The 22,861-nt window shown below is 32.9% G+C and overlaps 2 protein-coding genes across 5 annotated transcripts in view; both read left to right on the forward strand.

Moving 5' to 3' along the window:
* Positions 1 to 768: 768 nt before the first annotated feature.
* On the forward strand, positions 769 to 4,996 carry LOC109020964 (glycine cleavage system H protein 2, mitochondrial-like). Its single transcript, XM_019003497.2, has 3 exons — positions 769 to 1,020; positions 3,417 to 3,676; positions 4,665 to 4,996. The coding sequence occupies exons 1-3, from the start codon at positions 942 to 944 to the stop codon at positions 4,791 to 4,793; spliced, it is 468 nt and encodes a 155-aa protein (XP_018859042.1). The 5' UTR covers positions 769 to 941; the 3' UTR covers positions 4,794 to 4,996.
* Positions 4,997 to 19,197: 14,201 nt separating this feature from the next.
* The window catches only part of LOC109020965 (protein NAP1), a 35,032-nt gene continuing 31,368 nt past the window's right edge, over positions 19,198 to 22,861 (forward strand). The window contains exons 1-3 of one of the 4 annotated variants that reach the window (XM_035689336.1): positions 19,198 to 19,606; positions 20,419 to 20,860; positions 20,956 to 21,030. In XM_035689336.1, coding sequence (XP_035545229.1) covers positions 20,447 to 20,860; positions 20,956 to 21,030 — 489 coding nt within the window. In that variant the 5' untranslated portion in view covers positions 19,198 to 19,606; positions 20,419 to 20,446. The remainder of the gene's footprint in view (positions 19,607 to 20,418; positions 20,861 to 20,955; positions 21,031 to 22,861) is intronic. The other 3 variants (XM_035689334.1, XM_035689337.1, XM_035689335.1) reach the window with 3 other exon arrangements.

The following is a 22,861-nucleotide window of genomic DNA, read 5'->3' on the forward strand; positions in this document are numbered from 1 at the left end:
GATATGAAAAAAAAAATTCATTACTTAAAAGGTTATTTTTATATAAAAGTTCTCCACGCTTAAACTTATAAAATAAAAAAATTAATATATCATATTAAATTACTAATTTTAATTAGTAAAAAATATTAAATAAAAAAATTTAATTATGTTACCAACTTATATAAAATTAATTATATTTTAGTTTTCCTATTGCGCACTTGTTTATTTTCTCAACTCATACCCTTTTACTTTTTGGCACACTGTATGAACAACTTTTCATCTATTTTTTTCGTTAAAACATGATAAGAGATAGAAATCGAAGTTCATCAATTAAAATTTTAGAGATCAAAATGTTAACTTTTAAAAATCTTATATATTACATAATGCCTTAAAAGTATTATATTTAATAACAATGCTACACAACTTCCTAATTTTCACACACCACAGTCTTTTAAATTTTTTTTGAGTTTATCTTTTTAAATTAATTTAATTTTTTTATTTATTATTTATATATTAAATATTTGATAAAAAAATAATAGAAATTAAAAAAAAATATAATGTGTTAAGATTGTATGAATAATTAGAGATTGTGTAATTTTTTTGTATATTTAATTATTCCCGTTCGAGTGAAGAAGACTTGGGTACCATGAAAATTCCATAAAACTGTCGTATGACACGTGACATCGCCGTCATAGGCCACCACACTCCACACTCTTTCCCCCACCAACTTCTCTCATGGGTTTGTTGACACATTGACCCACCACCTTGTATAGCATTTATAATTCTTAATTTTGTCCAAGATTTCCGCCTGTCATGTTTTTTCTCTCATTTTTAGATACCAATAACAATAGAAATATACTAGTTCACCCCCCGAAAATATATAAGAAAAGTGAAACGATCGACTAGTACTAGTGTGTTGGGAAAAGGAAAGTAGGTTTTTTTGTTGTTGTTGGGTTCACTTTATGGCTTCAAGGTTGTTGTGGGCTTCGAGGGCCGCCTCATACCTCAGGATCTCAGTTTTCCACAGAGGCTTTTCTTCTGGTATATGAGAATTTTGATCTCGTGTTGTTCTTTTTGTGTCGATTGGTGGTTCTTTATTAGCTTTTCAAGTGTGTTTATTGATCGCTATGAGGATTAATATTTCTAGGTATGTTGTTGGCTTGGATGTGGATATGTATCTCCTGTTTGCGTCTGTTGAAATGCTTGATCTATAGTTCTTCCAGCGGAATATGTTTTTCTTTTTCGAATTGGGGTTGGTTTGTTTTTGTCACTGTTATCATATTTGCCAAGTTTTGGATTTTATTGCAGTAGAGATCAATGGGCTTTTGAATCTCTATCTGAAAGAAAGCAACTTGTCTCTGTAATGGTTGTAGATATACTTTTTATAGTGTGGCCAGTCTCTCGATCGTACTGCAGAATTTGCGATTAATCTCAGTTCTCCATTATTTCTATAACATCTTTATTTCTTTTTAATGAAGAAAGACATTGTAGCCATTGTCTGTCACATTTTATTTTGTTCAAAATGTAACTTCTGAAGTAGTTGGTGTCGGTACGGATTGATCTAGGCTGTAATGGGGAAAGAATGGAATCTCATTGGATTTTCTCTCTTGCATTCCTCGACCTGGGTGTGCTTGGCCTCTTTAATCTGCTATTAGAACCAGAAAAAAAAAAAAAAAAACCAACCAAAACAAAACAAAAGCATAAAAAACAATATTTCCGAATTTCAAACGAAAAAAAGAGCTAGTGTACCTACTTCAAGAAGCCACTAGCTATCCAATTGCTTAGGGGTTGCACTCTGTCCCGCTTGGTGGACCAAATCTTCTCTCCTTTTAGGTTGTGTTTGGACATTGAAGTGAATTGAATTGAGTTGAGTTGAGTTGAGTTGAGATGATAAAATATTGTTAGAATATTATTTTTTAATATTATTATTATTTTAGAATTTGAAAAAGTTGAATTATTTATTATATTTTATATTGGAATTTGAAAAAGTTGTAATGATGAGTTAAGATGAGTTGAGATGAGTTTGGGATCCAAACGAAGCCGAATTCTTTCTCCCACACATCTTTACCCTGGGAAGGCTACAATAAATAAAATTTGAGAACGACTATTTGAATTGGTTGCATTGGTGTGTTAGTTGGATGGTCATAAAAATCTTATGCGCTTGGTTATTATTCATAACGTTTGCATGATTTCACACGCTAGTACATATAAATGTAGAAGCACAGAGGATAACCTTTATGTGTACTGCCATAAGAGTGGGAATTATATCTATTTGATATTGTGGTAATTGCTTATTCATCACAGTTGGCGAAGGTTTAAAATCTTTCAGTGGGAACCAAAGCTCTCCCTCTAAATTCAAGCATTTTACAATTCTAAATATCATACTGGAGATGTAACTTTGTTTATTTTTTTATTTTATTTTTATTCGGTTGAGAGTTTCAAGTTGCTTAGATGTTGTATGAAATAACCACCTAGAAATACCATGGGGTTCCGAATTGAATATCTGTAATTACCTTGAGAGGAAGTGTATACAAATAAGATGTAGGTACAATCACAAACTTTGTCTCAAAATAATGCATTTTTATAGAGTGTACTATTGTCCAAAGAAAACCGAATCAAATTTCTGAATGTGGGCACAGTGATGAACCATCTCTTGCTCAGGCGACCATCTTGTGTGCATATGCATGAAGCTAAAAAATTTGTGTACAATGTTTAATAAAAACAATAGGCTATTATTCTTTTTGGGCATACTTCAATTTCAAGGATTCAAGGAATTGCACGTAACAATAGAAGCATTTATCGCCGACAACATGAGAAGTGTCAAGAATACTGAATATTTACTCTTTGTTTTGGATTTATTTGATTGAATCAAATGAAAAGAACATTGATAAAGTCACTAATATACTTTGATTGTTAAGCATTCTAATAATGACTCCTATTGACTTATTGAACATGCTCGTTGAGATTTAAAATTGCCACAGCACAGAAAGATACATGAAGTTCATTTACTTATATAAAAAAAAAAAAAAAAAAAAGATACATGCGGTTCATTTTCAGAAAGTTTCTGAGAACAAGGCATCTTACAGAGAACTATGAATGGTTCAGCAAGCACAGTAAGCGAGAATCTTATCTTATTTCTGTGCTCTCTCTCTCTCTCTCTCTCAATGCTTTTGTTGAAGCTTTTGCTTCTCATATAAAGTCATCTGATCAAATGTCTAATCTATAAGATACATGCAGATTAAAGATGTTGCTCACATACAAATGATGATCTAGTTCATTGGTTTTCCTGTATGCTGCAATAGTTCTTTATATTTCGAGATATAGAACACTTCAGTCAAATCTTAATTTTGAGAAATGTGGAGATGCTTTCTCTCTTGGATTTCTAGAAATTGACCTGTCCATGGTGCTTATACTTGTCTTCCCCAATTTACATGCAGTTTTGAAGGATCTTAAGTATGCAGACTCTCACGAGTGGGTGAAAGTGGAGGGGAATTCTGCTACTGTTGGTATCACTGATCATGCTCAAGATCATTTAGGGGATGTTGTGTATGTTGAATTACCGGAAGTGGGGGCTCCTGTGGAACAGGGCAGCGGCTTTGGTGCAGTTGAAAGTGTCAAGGCTACTAGTGATATTAATTCTCCTGTTTCAGGGAAAATTGTTGAAGTTAATGAAGAGCTCAGCAGCTCCCCTGGTCTTGTGAGTGTCAGAGTTCCTTTTGTTTTTGTTTTTCGTTATATCTGGATAAACTCAAGTAAACTCATATTGGAACTGGCAAGAAAACAAGGCCAGAGTTTTTTTTTTTTTTCAGTATAGTGCCGGCCAAACATTTCTGAACTTGGTTTTTGGGTTTGTCAAGGATGTAGCCAGCGGTCCTGCAGCTTCTGTTGGTTGTTGAATGAAATTCCAAACACGTGTACTTTAGCTTTAGTTTTTGGTGTTACTGTTTTTTCTTTTGGGGGTGGGGGGTTTCAAGATAAGGGTATGTTTGGCAACCTCAAGTACTCTCACTACTATTCTTTACTTTATTATTACTTTTTACCTACTTTTCTACTATTCATTACTTTTCACTTACTTTTTACTACTATTCAATATTTTATTATTACTTTTTCATTACTTTTTCACTACTATTCACAAACATTCTCAATACTTCTCAACACTTCTCACTACTTAGGGCATTTGTCCAGAGTATTGGGGTCATGGGCAGTTAGGAAAAGAGAAGGAGAGAACTTAGTTGGCCCACCTGCCCAGAAACCACACGGGCAGGTGGGTCCCACACATCTCTCTATTTCTTTGCTGAATGAGTCTTATTTCCTGCAGTGGATTTACCTACCTCCCCACCTTTGGGGGAGTAGTCAGCTGCAAATGCTGTTGTAGGCCATTTAAGCACTTTATTTGCTCTTAACTTTGACTGCTGCCCCCTGAAATGTAACTAATCAGAACGATTCTCAAGTGTTCTGAGTTTCTTATCTGGCCTTTCCAATTTCCCTTATAGTTAATTACTAGTAATTTTAAGTGGTGGTGATAAAATTCCTTCCTTGTGAACATTTAACAGATAATGTCCATCATGTTAGAAATTCTAGTTTCCTCGTTGGTGTAGTTTTGACTTCTGCCGTCAAGAACATGTTTTCCCCGCAGTTTTCAGTTTCCTTTATGGTTGTCTGATCAAAGCTTTCTTGCCGTGTAGGTTAACTCAAGTCCATATGAGAAAGGATGGATAATTAAGGTCGAGGTGAGTGACAGTGATGAATTGAAGAACTTGATGGATGCTGATAAGTACTCCAAGTTCTGCGAAGAAGAAGATGCAAAACACTGAGGCACTCTGTTAGGAGTTCTTTCGTGGATAACGATGATAAATCAACGAATCTGAAGAGTGCAAAGTGCACTTTTTTTTTTTTTTTCCTTTTTGTTTCTACCCAAACATGTGCTTTTACTGCTCCTTTTTTGTGTCTTTAGAGCTATAAAATTTAATACATTTTCTATCTTAATTAAGAAAATAATGAATTTGGGTTTTGCTCTTTCTGTGTTGCTGCTCTGCCAGGTCTGAGATCTTAAAGAAAAATGACAAACACACGCTACTTTTCATAACATGTTAACAAAACTATATTTTAAGATGAGGGGCATTTTTATAAAATATTTTATAAAAGTAACATCACTTTGTAAAAATATCTTTATTTTAAAATATGTGTTGTGAAATGTGTCGTATAGATATAATTAGTCGTAAGTATTTTACTAGATGCGTTCTATACACCGACTTAAAATATAATTTTTTGAAAGTATAATGGCTGATGGTGCACTGACCTTCAAAGGTGCAAGTTGGGTAGAGTTAAGTAGTTAACAGCGATTTCTTGAAATGGTGAGAAGTTCTTTTTAAAAAAATTATGATATAAATCCTTAAGCCTCTATTGATAATTTTTTAAAAACTAAGAACAATCTCATCTGGTGCCACTATTATTTTTTACATGTTTTTATACCAACTAAAATCATTCAACAAAATTGATTGTCCATTATTCAAGAAATACCGAGGCACGAAAAATCTCTGAAACCTCCACACAGGTATTAATTCAGCTAACCCGCATACTTGAGGGTGTAACCGGTCTGATTTTAGACAAATTTTGAGACCGAACTATATACACTGATTTTACATTTTCAAGAACTGATACCGTACTAGTTACCCTTCTAAACCAGTACTTTCGATTTTGTCTAGTTTTCTAGTTTTTAATATATATTAAATCTCTTATATATTAATAATATAAATATTAATAATACAGTATATACTATACTATTGGTATAGTACTATTACTATATGTTAGTGATAATATTTTAATTAATATACTAATATACATTAGTATCACTAATATATTTATTAAAATGAATATGTTGAGAATTTATTAAGTCATAAAATATAATTAATATATATTTTATATTTAAAACATATGATCAAATAAATATTCTTGTTTAAGATTAAAATTTTATGTTATAAATTATAATATAACATTATTTCATATATAATTATAATTTATAAATATTATACATAATATTAAAAATATTATATATAATATTAAAAATTAATTATAAATATATAAATATGTGAACTGGTCCGGTCCGATCCTAGAAAACATTAAACTGAGACCAGACTGGTTATGACCGGTTTTTAAAATGGAGAAACCGATCTTGGACGTAACCAACCAGTTCGGGCCGATTTTTTAGTTTATTTTTACAGCCCTATGCATACTCGTCGTCAACTCCTTCAGGCTGCAACTCGTTCTCCCCTAATTTGCAAAGTTCTTAAACCCCTCAAAACCTTTTGTAAAAAAGGGATATCCATAGTGGACACACATTCACCTTCTCTTGGAGGTTATGAAGTGATTCTTAAACCACTTTATGAGACTTGATGGCAGGTCCTGAATTGTCAGTCGGGGGTTACCCGTAGAGGGGTTATTTACAGAGTTCTTCCTCCCTTTGGATGAATTACTTGCATCAAGAACGATCTATTTCTCAAATGGTTCTCTTTAATCACGGCATATAGGTTGTGGAACGTGTGAGTGTTAATCTGATATTACCACGTAGCACACTCCACCATCGATACGGAAGATTGTGGACGAACGACGATGCTGGAGAATCTGTGGAACAATCATACTAGATTTACGATTTACCGACGAAGTAATATTACTTCCACTACATATTCTGATATAATATTTCTAATATTGGTATCAGAGAGCATGAGATTGGTTGTTCCTAATTTGTTTTTGACGTGGGCAATATAATTTCATTTACTGAAATATTTCTGCACGATCAAGATTATTTTTTTTTTTTTCCTATCGGTAACCATGGCCATCTGAGAGGTGGTGGTGCACCTAGATTTTGGGCCACACAGCAGCTTCACATGGATGGGTTCACCCCAGTCACTGAGCACCTTGGTGATGCGCGCGCCAGAGGGCAGCGCGCGGCGTCCACCTGAGGTACTGCGGCACCATGTGCTGATGCCGCAGACCAAGAGGAGTTGTTACACCTAACTGCAACTGTGCGAGGAGCACCCAGTTGCGGCTAGATCTGCCGCGTAAAATGGCGTTGTAGCAGACCGTGAAGAAACTGCCATTCAGGGTGGCTTATGGCATGCTTATGGGTGCAAAGATGACCACGGCACTGAGTGCACCGAATGGGTGCATCGCAACTCATGACGTTGAGCACTACTGCTCATAGAGGAGCACGACTCACCTTAATGGTGCAATGTGAACCGTGGGTACAGCGCACCTGCACCGTGGTGGCTTGCATTGAGGTGCAACTCACACCTACAGCGCAGCGCTGGCGAGGAGGTTGCGTTGCCATGGCGCGGTGTCCACCCGTATGTGCACGGTGGTGGAACAAAGATAATGAAGCGCTGCCATGGAGGGCTGCGGCCGTCTGCGCAGCATTGAGCACCAAACGCTGCCAAGTGGGCACTGCAGCTGCTCAGCGCAGTGCCTTGCCCGCCCAAAACGGTGCTGCGTGACAAGCAGCGCCGCACAATCTGCTGCGCGACAAGCAGCGCTGCAAGCATGCAACACCACGGTGCAGCGTGCACCGCGGGTTCAACCCACCTGCATTGGGGTGCATGCTGAAGACACGGTGCGTTGCACCGTGTTTAGCGCAGGGTTGTGCCCACCATGGAGAGCAGCGCACTCTGCTGCAAGCAGAGTGGCGCCCTCCTCCACGGAGGCGCTGTTCTCTGCTGCGCGCAGAGAAGCGCGCACCATGGTGGTGCTGCGAACTCTGCTGCGCACAGAAGAGCATGACCATTCAACGCCCTTCGACACTCGGTGCAGCGGTGGCTGCCAAGAAGAGGCAGTGCTGACGAGTGGCAGCACCACAAGCAGCTGCTTGCACCAGTGAGCGGTGGTGGAAGGTAGGAGCTCTCCGGAGTGAGGCTTGAAAGTGTGGCGTCGGCAGTTACATGCTAAATTTTTTTCTTCCGTTGCATTCACAGTAACCGTAGTGAGGAAGAAGACGAAGGACTGTGGTTTATTTGGGTTAATATCATTTTTTTTTAAAAGAGTGCATGCGAACTGGGTCGCGAGCCCAGTAGGAAGATACCCACGCAGCAGTTGGGCGCCCAAGAGGGTGCCGCTACTGGCTGTCCAACATCAGTGACACAAGATTTTTTGACAAAAAATTTTATTAGTGGTTTGAATACAAGACCTCACATACAAGAACTATAAGTTCCACTATTGGATTATAGCTTATTGTTAGTATATTTCTTGATTTTATTTATTAATTAAATATGTAATTATGGCATAAAATATTTATTTTTTTGGAATATTTTTACATATGGTTATTAAATATATACATGCCATGAGATTATGAAATTTTTTTTATCGCATTTGTTAGGCATTTTATTTTATATTATAAATTGCCTATATATTTTTTTTTGGTGAATAATAATAATTTGGATCAAATGTGATGAATTTTTTGTACATGTATTATGTTTACATGTCATACTGTGAGCTTATTTTATCACTTGTATTTTTAGGCTAATTTTAGAAATTAGTCTATATATTTTCTTTTAGAATGTAATAAAATGAAAGATTTAAGTGGCCCGAGTTTTTATTAGTCCATACTTATGATTAGCTCAAATTAATTTCTTCTATTTAGGAAGCAATTTTTTTTTTTACATGTGACTGACTTGATAAATGTCTTATCCTAGTGGGAGTATGGTTGAGATTGATTTGGAATTAATCTCCTATACTATATAAATTTTTGCAAAAATTAAGTTAGAAATTAGTAATTAAGCATTGAGGCACCATAGATCATTAGGAAGCTTAGCTACTCTTTGATCTTGCGACGTGTATTAATTATTTTTGTTCTGACTTATATTAACGCAGTAAATTTCTTAGATGTGTGTGCAATTAGATGCGTATAGTTTAGTAATTTTGAGATAACCATGAAGAAAGCCTAGAGATTATTTATACGACTTAATTGTCGCATTAATCTCCTCCATGAGCATAGTTGGAAACAAATAAAGATTATTGTAAGTATCAAATATTCTTAGACTATCATTATTGTGAAACATCTAAAATATCTAGAGTAAAATTGGAAGTGTGCATGTGACACATATACTATAATTTTTATAGAAGTTGATGGGATCAATTTTAAAATATATCTAAACCACTATTTTGCCTTTGCATTTTGTGGATAATAATAGAAATTGCGTGTTGTTTTACAATGCAAAGATTAATTGCTCCTATATTTGAGGTTAAGTATTATAATCTTGAAACAACTTAAATTAACTCATAGATAAGCACATACTCTCTAAAACTAGCTAGTATGTCTGGCAAGAAAGTAAGTTAAAATTTAAATGTGCAAGAGTGTCGAGTACATTCTTGATTGACACGTACATTTTAAAGATTTTATTAGTTCACCTCTATATGGTATTAGCACTGTTAATCTTGCTCAAGTTTTATTTCTATCTGGCGATAACAAATAGGTTCTTGCAGATATATGAATTTTGGAGCACTCCTTGAGAGTAATACCAAGCAACTTGGAAGTTTGCATGGTAATTGTGGTAAAAAGCCTGAATAATTAGATACAACTTATCTAAGTCTAACCTAAAAATTTTGCTCATGGTTGCACTGATGCAATATAGGTTTTAGGCTAAAATAATTTCTCACAAAATTTTTTTCTTTTATCTCCTCTAGTGGATTGGAGAATATGAAAAATATTGAGTATGCAATAAATAAGGATATATCGCTAGTTAGCTGCTAAAACGTCACATACTGCATTTGTTACACAAAACGATGTTTTTATTAGTGCTTTTAATGCAATATTAATGAAGTTTATACCTAATTTGATTTAAGACTCATTGAAAATAGTGGTGTTAGTGAGAATTTCTAGAGGTTTTAAAGTTAGATTGTCACTCTTTGACTGAGTGATATTATTACTCGAGTGGAGAGATGATAGACTAAAATATGCCGTTGAGACATATGATGATGAGTGTGAAGTTTGAGAAATTGAAGTTTTTCTCGCTAATAAGATCTCTCTCCTTGATTTATAACAGTCAAAGAGAAAAATGTAATATGAGCATTTTCTATGTGAAAGTTCAGATACATGCACACTAAGGACTTGAATAATAAAAATATTGTTTCATCATACAAGTGCGATCCAAAATTTTTTTTAGGAAAATATATTTTTCAGTTAAAATATTTTCAAAATCACAATTGTATGAGTTATATGATCAGAATAATTATCTCGCAGTTTATTGACTTACTGAGTATGGTGTTATAAATGGATTATGGTGCAAAACAGTTGTTACATCACACTTGAGTTGATGTAATATGAGTTTGCGGCCTTAATTCTGATTTGTCATCCTTAGATCGAGTTCATTCGCCTTTGAGAAAGGCTGCGTGACTATTTTTGTGCAAACGTGAATTCTATTAAAAATCGAGATGATCTAAGCTTGATTTTTTTTTGTTGGGTTAATAAAATTAGTCGTATTTTCAGCAAGGGTGGAGAATTGTAGATTTTTGTAACACTTAGTTTTTGGAAATAACATTTCATTACGTTTCATTCCATATTACCTTAATCTTAATATTTTCAGATTTTTTTTAGAAAATATTGTAGAAAATAGTGGGAGTAATTCAACAACTAGTGTGAGTATATATTTGAGTGATGGTGTACCACTAGTAATAGTAAATCCAAAACTTCATATATATAAGGATCCTCATAAATAGCATGGTAGCTTTATATCAGTATTCTCTCATCGTTTAGAGACTATAAAAGAATATTTGTAATAAGGCTCCATTAAAGGTACTGAATTCACATAGTCGGAATCCGAACATCAAATCTTAGATTCACTTTACTTATATGATCCAACCTGAAGTTGTTGATCTGATTGATAAAAGAAAAGTGAAGTTGATAGAGGTATACATCCATCTCTTGGAACTAATTGAGTTGCATTTAGATAACCACCGATCGCACATTTATGGAACTTTTCTTGAAGGAGTTAAATAACTGATTCTCATAGGAGAATTAGATGGTTAGTTTTTGTAATGTTTAGGCATGAAGTACTTTGAGCGCATGATTTTTACTAATACTGTTTTGGTAAAAAAATGAATGAATGTTGCTAGTACTATTTACATGCGGCCTAAACAAACCATCTATTCAAAGATATCTAATCAACCTAATCGTATTTTTTTTTATTAACGACCTATTAAATAAAATGAGGTTCTTTAAACGTTGTTGACAGTTTTAGAAAAGTGTCATCCTAAGAAATATTGCGAATTGGCTATCTTAGAAAATTAATTGTCGCCTAATAAGAGGTTTTCCATTTTACGAGGTGATGGACATGGGTTTGTGAAAAGTAGCTAAGATTTTACGTCTTGTGAGACTGTGTATATGAAAAGCAGTTTCTAAGAGCTCTTGTTCAAAATCCATAGACAATTAATGAAATGGACAATACCAAAGAATCTAGTTTTGCCTATACTATTTGGCGTTTCCATTATGGTTTACTCATGATAATTATAGGTTAAGATTTTGTTAAAGGGTAAATATGACTTATTTGATTAAGTAAGTTTGTGATGTGATTGTCGTTAAAAGTAATGACTAGACTATTATGATTGTCTTTGGGAAGCAAAGGACCTAATAGTTTTACTCTTAATGAAAAATAAATTATGGTTATCTCACTTGCTTTTGTTAAGTACAAGAGATTTATATGAAATCTTAAAGTCACAAATTAAGTTTTATGAATGACATTTGTGGTTACTTTGTAGATTCTTAAAAGTTGCAGTTGGACTGGCTAACTATAATCTAAGGTTTATATTGTGAGTTTGACCTAAATAAGATTTGTGATGTGTCGTTGCTGATTTCGTGGTTATGCAAAGGACTTTTATATGTAAAAGCATAGTCTCTTGGTAGGAGTATGTTTTGCAAAGTTATTAAACATTAGAATGCGCATAGAGAAAAATGGATATTAAACACCATTTGAGAGTTGTGATTTAATAATTTGTAGTTGACCATGTGATTTCTCTGTATCTCATGATATTGCTCGTCGTGCACATGATATTAATGTGTTCTATGATCATGTGGCGTGATTGAAAGTGTTTTTTTGGTAAGCACACACATTCACCATAAATTTAGGAGTTATGGTGAAAAATGTATATTGACAGACTTAGATCGGCTCACTCACACAAGCGATCGCCTTTGACGCTACAAAGGGGTAGCAAGCAAAGATGAGACAAATGTCATTCAGTACTTATCTAGAGAAGGATAAGTTGTAAGATATAAAAGATATGTCGTCTTAATGGGAGCTAAGATGAAGTTCATCATATTTAAAAGGATCATGCATGGTTTCCCACAATTCACGTAGCCTGTAGTTTAGTAAGATGTGAGAACCTCTTTGACGCTTCGGATAGCAAGCAAATCGAGGTACTTGGGTTAGGCGTTGAGATAGCAACTAGACTAAGATTTATACGGTGAATTGAGATTAGATATATGCTTTTTGTTTGGAAAGAAAACTTCACCGTAGCATGTATTTCATACTACATGTGCTTTTGTGACCAACAGTAATACGGTGAACTGAGATTAGATATATGCTTTTTGTTTGGAAAGAGAACTCCACCGTAGCATGTATTTCATACTACATGTGCTTTTGTGACCAACAGTAGAGATGAGTGAATGGTTCCCTGCTTTCTCACCATGTGAATCTTGTAGGTCATAATTGATGGCCTTAGTTTATTTATGCCCTTAGGAGACCTTTGATTATGTCACGAGGTTAATGTTTTTGTGTCTGCTACTTTGACATGTTATCTATGGCCATGAATGATGCAGTTTAAAGAGGTATTGCTGGGAAAGTGACTGGATTGAAACTAAATGATATGAGCGCGAAGGGAAAACTATTTGGTAACACATCGATAATGGTGTGTACCCATTGTTGGCAAGTTATGTTGCTTATTGGGAGTTGCAATATAACTGTGAGTACATCATGTTTTACGGAGATTGAGTATTACTTTGAGTCATTTGGACTCGAAAGGGATTATAAATGCTTAGTCTGATGTGATCAAATGAGTCGGGGCATAACGAGACACTTTTAGGAATTTTGTTATGCTGGTCTTCTTTTGGAGAGATTTTGTATAGTGTTCCCATTTTTCTTTTACGGTTGTACTTGATGGTCGCACGGCCTATTTGCCAATGTGAACAATATTGAAAACATATTAAGGGATGCAGACCTAGGGTCTTGCCCACTATGTGTGAGTGGGAGATGTAAGAAAGAGACACCCATAGTGGGCACCCATTCACCTTCTCTTGTAGGTTATAAAGTGGTTCTTAAACCATTTAATGAGACTTGATGGTTAACCCTTAATGGCCAGCCGAGGGTTACGCTTAGATGGGTTATTTACATAGCCTCTACACCATTTGGATGAACTACTTGCATCAAGAACGATCTATTTCTTAAATGGTTCTTTATAGTCATGACATCTAAGTTGTGGAACATATTAGTGTTGCTCTGGTATTATCACGTAGCATACTCCACCATCGATACGGATGATCGTGGACAAACAATAATGCTGGAGAATTCGTGGAACAACTACACTAGATCTATGATTTACCGACGATGTAGTATCGCTTCAGCTACATATTCTGATCTAGTATTTCTAACACATTTGAAAATCCTTAGCATACTAAAGAAACTCTACGTCTTTCGAGCTAGAGATGGCCTAGTTTGTTTTTATAAGCATTTAATCTCTTACTCCCCATTTGGATAGTTAAAGTATTTTATCTCATCTCATCATTACAACATTTTCAAATTCATATACAAAATATAATAAACAATTTAATTTTTTCAAATCCCAAAATAATAATAATACTAAAAAATAATATTAGAATAATATTTTATTCAACTTTCAACTTTCATCTCAACTCATATAATCTCAACTCACTATCTAAAAGACACCTTAAGTGGGGTTTGAGATTTGAAAATTGAATAAAATATTATTATAAAATATTTTTTAAATTTTTTGGATTTGAAAAAATTGAATTGTTTATTATATTTTATGTGAAAATTTATGAAAATTGTAATAATGAAATAAGATGTGATGGGTTGAGATAATTTTGGTATCCAAACTGAGCTATCATCACAATTTTTTTAAATTCCCAAACAAAATACAAAAAAAAAAAAAATTATTCAAATCTCAAAAGAAAAAAATATTAAAAAATTATGTTATAATAATATTTTATTCAACTTTCATCTCATCTCATATGTATAACCAAACGAGGCCAGCCATTTATTTAAAACGCCAAATTTATTGTTTAAGCGTTAATCCAAGCATAATTTATCTCATATGCACCTAATAATAGGGAGTTAAATTATGTTTGTTTATAAATTTTAATTTGATAAAAATATACGAAGAATGATAGTTATAGTCGTGAGTGTGTAAGTATTATGTAATTACTTTAAAAAAATTAAATAAATATGAGATTTATATATACAAAAGAAATTTAATAATAAATTTTATTCTTTTATAAAATAATTATATGATATTTACACACTTCATAAATGTACGTTGCATTACTCAAAATATATTTGTAGCAAACGAATTATCTTTGGATTCTGCAACGTAACTTGCACCAGTTCCTATGGAATGATCTTCATTCTTTCAGAAAGAAAACGACACGTTGTCCGTTTCTGATGCAACCCACGTGTCAAAATGTTTCCGATCGAGGTGGGTGCATTATCATCATCAACATAAGCACCGTCACAATGGTGGCTGCTTTGTTCCATGTTTTGCGCGCATTAGGAGTGTTTGGAAGTCATACTTACAGGCAAAAACGTAATCATGCAGGCTTAATGTCTAAGCCAAGTATGTCTCATTGTCTTCAATCACAAATAATAATAAAAACATATATGAGATTCTGCAGTGAAAGAAACAAACCTTGTAATATACGCAGGGCTTGAGAGTTAATGGAGCTCCCACTCATCTAAGAAACTCTACTCAACCAATCATATTACAAATTTGTTTTTCTATATGTGAGAGGCCCTACGGTATCATGGATTCCACTAATTAATACATGATCTTAGGCTTAATCATCTTCATAAGACATTATCATGCCTAGCATGTCTCATTTTTTTTCTTATAACAATATATATATATATATATATATTTATATCAGAAGTTTTAACTCTTTGCAAATCCAAGCCGACATGCGGTTATGACAGATAATTTAATCCTAAAAGACATTATCATCTCTAGCATGTCTTATTATTATTTTTATAAAAATAATAATAATAATAATGATAAGATTACTACTCTACTACTACTCATCTATTACTTTTTATACATTAAAAAAATGTAATTGTTAGCGATTCTGCATATTAATATGTGCACTCATTCAATATGATTGGTCAAAAAGTAAATTTTATTGAAAACAATACTAATTTAAATTTAGAATATGAATGCAACAACATTAACATGCAGATTAGTACGTAAACTTATTTGTACATAGCAAAACTCTTTTGCATTTGATTTTTTTTTATTTTATTTAATGATTAAGAAAGTGAGTGTTAGTAAAATTATATATATATTTTAATTTTTTTTTAGTGATTAAGGATGTTAAAAAATACTTAAAAGAAAATGGTAACAAAATAAAAAAACTCGAAATGTACTTGTAGTAGATTAGTAGTAATAGGGTAGTAAATCTATCACTGTCCTAAAAAAAATATCAGAATTTTTAACCATTTACCGATCGAGGCCGACATGTGGTCATGACAGGTAATTTAACCCTAAATACATATCTTGATTGAATAATATACAAACTACTACTAAACTACATAACAAGAGGTATATATTATTTAATGCATATATAGTTTTGGGTTATATTAATTAATTTATTTTTCTCAAAAATGGTAAATTAATAGCTACATTCTTTGTCCAACATAATCTGGTTTTTGTAATTTTGATTGATCTATATATATATAGGATGGCTCTACAGCCACCGCTCTCAGTCTCGCTGGGAGTCACACATAGTGTATAATGTAGTATTTTTTATTTTACTTTTTTATATATGTATTTTTTAACACTATAAAATATTTTTTAAAAAAATAAAAAATTATAATATCATTAAAAAATACTTACTTAATCATTAAGTAAAAAAATATTAAAAAAATAAAAAAAAATATAGCGAGATTGGGAGCGGTGAAAATAGCATTATTCATATATATATATGTGTATGGGATAATTGATATTGTTGCATGGAACCTAAAATTGATGAATTTTACAGTTAACGTGTTCGATGGTCAAGTTTAAGGTTAAGAAATACTGAGATAGCATCCTATTTCCTATATTATGGATAGGTAAAATGTTCTTGATTTTGTCAAACTTCAAATTCATACCATATTATCAAGTTTATGTTTTTCTCGAATAAAGCCATTCTCTTTAGTTAATTTAAAGAAAACATTTTTATTAGGCTGAACCAAAACTTACTTATAACAGTAAACATATCTTACGATATAAAATAAATAATAAAATTTATTATTATTTATTATTTAATTTATTTTTTAAAAATGATGATTTCATGATGTGTATCATAAAATTTAGAATATATAATATTATTTTTCGTATCAAAATGATTTTTCCGCAAAGTTTATTATCAACAACTAAGGACGATAGTCTCAACTACCGCAACCAACGACGTTGTACAAAACTATCACTATCTCCTAAAAGCCAAAACAAAAAGCGTTTGGTGGGACATTTTGAGTTCAAAGCATTTGCAACTTTATGATTGTCCTCACTGTTAATGCCACAAACTTCGAATCCTGAAAGATACGTAAGATCTTGTGTGATATAGCCTGTTTTACTTTTAAGATTAAAATTTTAAATTTTAAAAATCTTTTATTTCATCGTTATAAATTTTTTAAATTTTTATATAAAATAAAATAAATAATTTAAAATTTTTAAACATCAAAACAAAAATAATATTAAAAAATATATTATAATAATATTTTAGTCAACTTTTTAACTTTAATCTCAACTCATCTCATCTCATCTTTAAAAGCAAACGAGGACTTACAATTACATCAAATTTACTTCAATGTTATTTCTTATTTTTTGGTTCAAAATTACTGAGTAATTTTGACTAAAACCATATATTTTCATGGCCAAAAAGGTTTTATTTTTTTATTTTTTGCTTTTCTTTTTTGGGGGGGGGAAGGCTGGTATAAAGTACTTTGAAATTGCTCAGATACCTACTTCCATTGGAATAATCAACAATAAAATGTCAAGCTTTTAGTTGTATTCAATTAGTCAACACAATGATCATTGGTTCCTCACCTTAAAATACCCATCTTGCTCTGACTTGCACATAACTAATACCATATATATACTCTGTTGGTTGTTCATTGTCACATCATTAATACCAAATGAAAGAAGATTAGAATCTTAGTACTCACTTTGTCGTTGCCTTGCCGCAAGTGCAAAGAAAACCATCATGTTGAGATATAGAGAAAGGATTTCAACATATAATATAGCTATTTTTTGTCATTGTTATGAGACACTAAGATAATGATAATAGAGCAAATGATTCTCTTGAGAGTAATGTTTTGTGTAAGGTCTAAGTATATAAGTCTCGTGCAGATCATTTTATAAAAAAAAAAAAATAGATTTTACTATATAAAAATGTAAAAAAAGAAAATTATTTTTTCTTGATAAGATTCACATTTTTACAAAAGTTCTACAAGCGACTTGCATGCCAAGTACACAACTCAACTAAAATTCCAAGAATTCATTTGACATTTTAGAGCATTGGCATTGGTATTTACATATGTAAATGCAAAGAAATTTGCATAATATCATCCTTAATTTAACTGCATTGGATCATGCATCTCTATAATCTTACGTAATTATGAATAGTATTTCAACATATTTGAAGATGCATTATTCATTCATCAAATGTTATTTTATTAATTTTGTTCTCTCTCCTTCCATTCTCTCTAACAACCCTTTCTTATTCTTCCTCCTCCAACAATACAAGAGAACCTTCACCTTCACCTACATCTTCATTTCATTATTATAATATATTATATTTGTTTTTATCTTTTTTTATATTTTTAATATAATATATAAAAAAATATTATATTATTATTATATTTGTACTATTAATGCAAAATGTAAGTAGTGAGTGCTAATTGTAAAATATATATAAAAAAATAATTTTAGGAAAAAAAATAATAATATTTTTTATTATTTAGCTCAAAGATGTATAATTCAATGTGAAAATTTTTCTTAATATATAAAATTAATATCTAAAAGATATGATTCTGTATATGCATATAGAAAAGCTAATTCTCTTAGGTTCAATAACTTCAATCTTGAAAGGCTTAACAAAAAATAAATAAGTAAATAAATAAAAGATTATCAAAATTCATAGCTAGTACCATCCTAGCGTGGGTGTTACAATACTCATACATCGTGCCTACTTGTCAGCCTTACAGTTACATATAGAAAATGGAAATAATACAGCTAAAGATAAATAATAAAATGAAAAGAAAATGAAAAGAAGTCAAGCCAGATGGGCCACGCCTATGACCTGTCTCAAAAGAGTAGTGCTAACATGTGGTCGTCCTCAAACTGAGCTTAGGAGATGTTTAAATTTAGAAGGGTTGAGATGGTTTGTGAATAGTAGAATAAAAATTAAATTATTTATTATATTTTATATGAAAATTTAGAAAAATTATTTTAAAATTTTAAAAAATTAAATTATTTATTATATTTTATGTAAAAATTTTAAAAAATTATTATAATAAAATGAGATGAATTGATATTAATTTTGAATGCAAATAAGGCCTAATCGACACAAAATCAACTTGAAAATTCATCGATCGTCTTAACTAAATGTAAAAAAAAAAAAAATTCTAATTGTATTTTTTATTCCTCATATTTTTTTAAAAACCAAAATTAATTTAGGAAAATGTTCAACTAATCATTTCACTTAACAAATAAAAACAGAAAATCAAAAAAACTTTCACAAAAATACAAATAATTCTTACAAATATATTTTCCGAAAATATATTCGAATTAAAAAGAATTTTCAGGCCAAAATATATTGGTACCACTTTATTAAAATATATAAAAATATATATTTTAAAAATTTCAGAAGTTTTTTTTTTTTTTTTAATATTCTTTCCACACAGAACCGAAAATCCTGCTCTTATTTTCTTACGCTTCTTTTTCGGGGGTCTGCTGGCGCACTTAAACCAACGACAACCACTCTCTCGCTCCCACGCACACTCTCAGCTTCAGTGTGAAAGCCCGTGTAATAAAGAGGCACGGGGAGGGCGGGAGAGAGAGAAAGGAGAAGAGAGAGAATCAGATCTGAGCTTCATGCCCTCGATCAAATCAGTCGCAGCCTGCTACGCTTTTCGATCTCAAGCTTTGAATTGTACGCTACTCTTTCCCTCTTCGCTCTCTCTACTTCCATCACTGTTTCAGCTCCGTTCCGTTGCTGAGAAATAACGTTGCGGGAAAGTAAATGAGAATCTTAACATGTTGACTTCCTGAATTTTTCGTTAATTGGGATCCGGGCAACCGAAATGCTGCTGCTGTGCTAACCGTTTCGCTTGGCTAAGTTCCAGTTTGTCATCCTTCGAAAAGCAAGAGAAAGTAAGTTCAACGCTCGGAAACTTTCATTTTCTTTACTTTTCTCGCACTGTCTCAGCAACCACATGAAGCATTGTTTACCATTCACCACCAGGATATCTTGAAAGTGACTCGTAATTGTTCATGTTTGTGGCTTGGGCTGGCAAATGATGTAGAATTTCTTGTTTTGGACATAAAGGCTTTTCGTTGCAGTAAATAGCTTGTAATTTAGCTATCATTCGATTAATTGATGCGAAAGTGGGAGGAATTGGAAAGAAAGTGAAAATTAGTGAGTGTCTGAGTGGTATTCTGCTTCCTGTTTTAAACTTTCATCCTCAACTGAACTGCGCCAAAACTGTTGTCCTCAGCTTATTTCAGTGGAGATTTAAATCTATTGCGTATGGGGTTACGTAACATGCTTTCAACACTCAAACTTGAAGTTCTCGTTTCCTGATTTTTCTTAGCTGCCAACCAAACATGAAATACTTGTGCAAACATTTTTTGATAAGTGAAAGCCTTGTGCAATTATAATTAAATTTCTTTGCAAAAATACTGGATTTTGTGAGTTAAAAACTAATAACCAAAAGTAAAGCTGGATTAATTGTGCAGAAATTTCCCGTGTTTTTGTTATGTACAAAAACTGGGAAAAGGAAGATACGTAACTTGGATTTTTGTTGAGCTGTACGTTTTTAGTATTCTCTGACTCTTTGCTATTCCCTTGGCAACTGGATTGTGTGTTTTGTGCTTTATTTTCTAAAAATTTTGCACGATGGACCTGTGAAACAAGAGAAATCTTCTAAAGAATTGTTAATCAACTTTGCAATCCTAATTGGTTTGCAGAAATTCTGAAGTGTAGGTTTGTTAATCAATGGCAAAATCGCGTCAACACTTTTCTAGCCAAGATTCCTCAGTGTCATCTCCTGTTGGAAGATCGAGGGAGTTGGATGGCCCATCAAGATGGACTGAGTACTTGGGTCCGCAAATGACACCTCCAACAGCCTCTAGGAGCTCCAGGAATGCTGGTCCTGATGGACTGGTCCAAAGTTCAGGAGGGTCTCAAAAAGGTTTGAACATTAAGTGGGTAGTCCAACTTACAGAAGTTGCTGAAGGTCTTTTGGCTAAAATGTATAGGTTGAATCAAATCTTGGACTACCCGGACCCAGTTGGCCATGTATTTAGTGAAGCATTTTGGAAAGCTGGTGTGTTCCCTAACTATCCAAAAATTTGCATTTTGCTCTCAAAGAAATTTCCAGAGCATTTTAGCAAATTACAACTTGAGCGTGTAAGAGTTGATTTCCTTTCCCTTTAAATGTTGGGTGTTTCTTATTATTTACGAGTGTGATCCTAGTAATTCTTTCATTTCTTACGTTGCTGCAGGTCGATAAAGTTGCTTTGGATGCTTTGCATGATAGTGCAGAACTTCACTTGCAAAGCTTGGAACCATGGGTTCAGGTATACAGTTGGTACTTATGTCTACTTAATGTTTGTTTATTTTTGCTCCTCCATTATGTGCATGCTCAAGAAGCTTGTGGGACGCTATTAGCCCGGCTGGCTTTTCCTCCCGAGTCTCAATATACTTTGTCTGGTGCATGAGATGCCAAGGTTGTCTCTTTGGATTGGGAAATGTGACTGAAATTTTTCTACTTTTTCTTTGATGCACATATTTTTTTCTTTTAACATTTTCAAAATTAAGCTTGTAGGTGAGTATTAACATGCATGGCTTCACCCCCAAGTCTCAAAAACATTTTTTCCCAGTGCATAAAAAGACAGTATTTGGTTTTTTTTGTTGGGATTTTGACTGGAATTTTATTTTTTGCCCTCTGCATCTGTAGCATGTGGACTGGGAGTAATAACATTATTTCTCTTCTTATTCTTCCTAATTATTGTGTTGGTTCACGTTTAAAACTTTCATGGTCAGAACTAGTTTCTATTTGTGGTCAAATTCATATACAAGAATGTGCCTCCCAAGTGTTCAGTTACTAGCTTGTTGTTAAGATTAGGATTTGCATAGAAAGGAGGGGTAAATATACTTTTTCCTCCCTCTTAATGTTGTATTATACAGATTACAGAAAACAATACAATTGACCTAGCATTTTTTACTATAATCCTTTCTTGAAGCTAATGTTCTTTCCTTAGCGCTCACCCTCATACCCTTTTTTTTTATAGGTAAGAAAAGTTTTATTGAGGATAAGTAACACAGGAAGTATACAAACTCCCCCTGATGCTAGAGCATATAATGCATATTATTATGTAAATCCATCTTAATATAAATAAACTTTAACCACCCGTGGGTAGCCCAAGTGTTAAGGGCAATCTTGTGTGCATGAGCCCCCATGTCATAGGTTCGATTCCCCTTGGAATCAAACTGCGATTTAAGTGGGAGGCCATGGCGGTGGGTTGCTGTGTTCGTCCCTGGGGTTTAGGTTCCATTGGTGTAGGGTTGAATTCGGTCCGGTCCGGTCCGGTCCGTCCCTAGGGGATTTTGCAGACCGAACCAAAGGGGTTTGGTCCAGGGTTTTCCCACCCTGGATCAGACCGAATTGGCATATGGTCCAAATCGGACTGTTGCCAATCGGTCCAGTCCGGTCTGGTCTGTCCAACCCTTGCACCAATGGGCCACTTTTTCAGTTTTGGCCCAACTAACTTTATTAGTCAAATTTTGAGACTATTTTCAACCTAAATTATTATGAACAATTTAACATACAAAAAAATAGAAAAAACAACTAGAAGAAGATGCAAAATTCCAATAACGTCCAAAATATAAATAAAAGAAAAAAATGAAAAAATACTAATAAAACTAAAAATCCCTAATCATCCAAACTCCAAATGAAAGAAAAAAAAAGTTACAAAAAGAGAAAAGAAAAAGAAAATACACAATAAAATTTAAAAATTACAATCCATGCATCCAAGTCGAAATTACAAATTACAAATTATAAATGACTGAACAGTAATACAAAAAACTCCAACTCCAAGTCATCTCCAAGTCCAAAACTTCAAGTCTTCACAACTTTATTGCAAAAACATAGCAAACAAATATTAAATGTCTTAGTTTAATAACAAAAATTACTAGTATAGTAGTATAAAAGTATTTTCTTCTCACCTCATTCATCTGCATTGGGTGTAGGTATTGTATTTGATGCCTCCATAGAATTTTCAACCTCCCCAACAAGTTCTATACATAAAAGATAAAACAAAACAAATTATATAAATTTACATAACATATAAATCATAAAAGATATAAAATGAAGTAAATTTATAATTGTTACATACCCATTTCCAGCTG

This window comes from Juglans regia, chromosome 4, assembly GCF_001411555.2.
Source record: "Juglans regia cultivar Chandler chromosome 4, Walnut 2.0, whole genome shotgun sequence".
Taxonomy (NCBI): domain Eukaryota; kingdom Viridiplantae; phylum Streptophyta; class Magnoliopsida; order Fagales; family Juglandaceae; genus Juglans; species Juglans regia.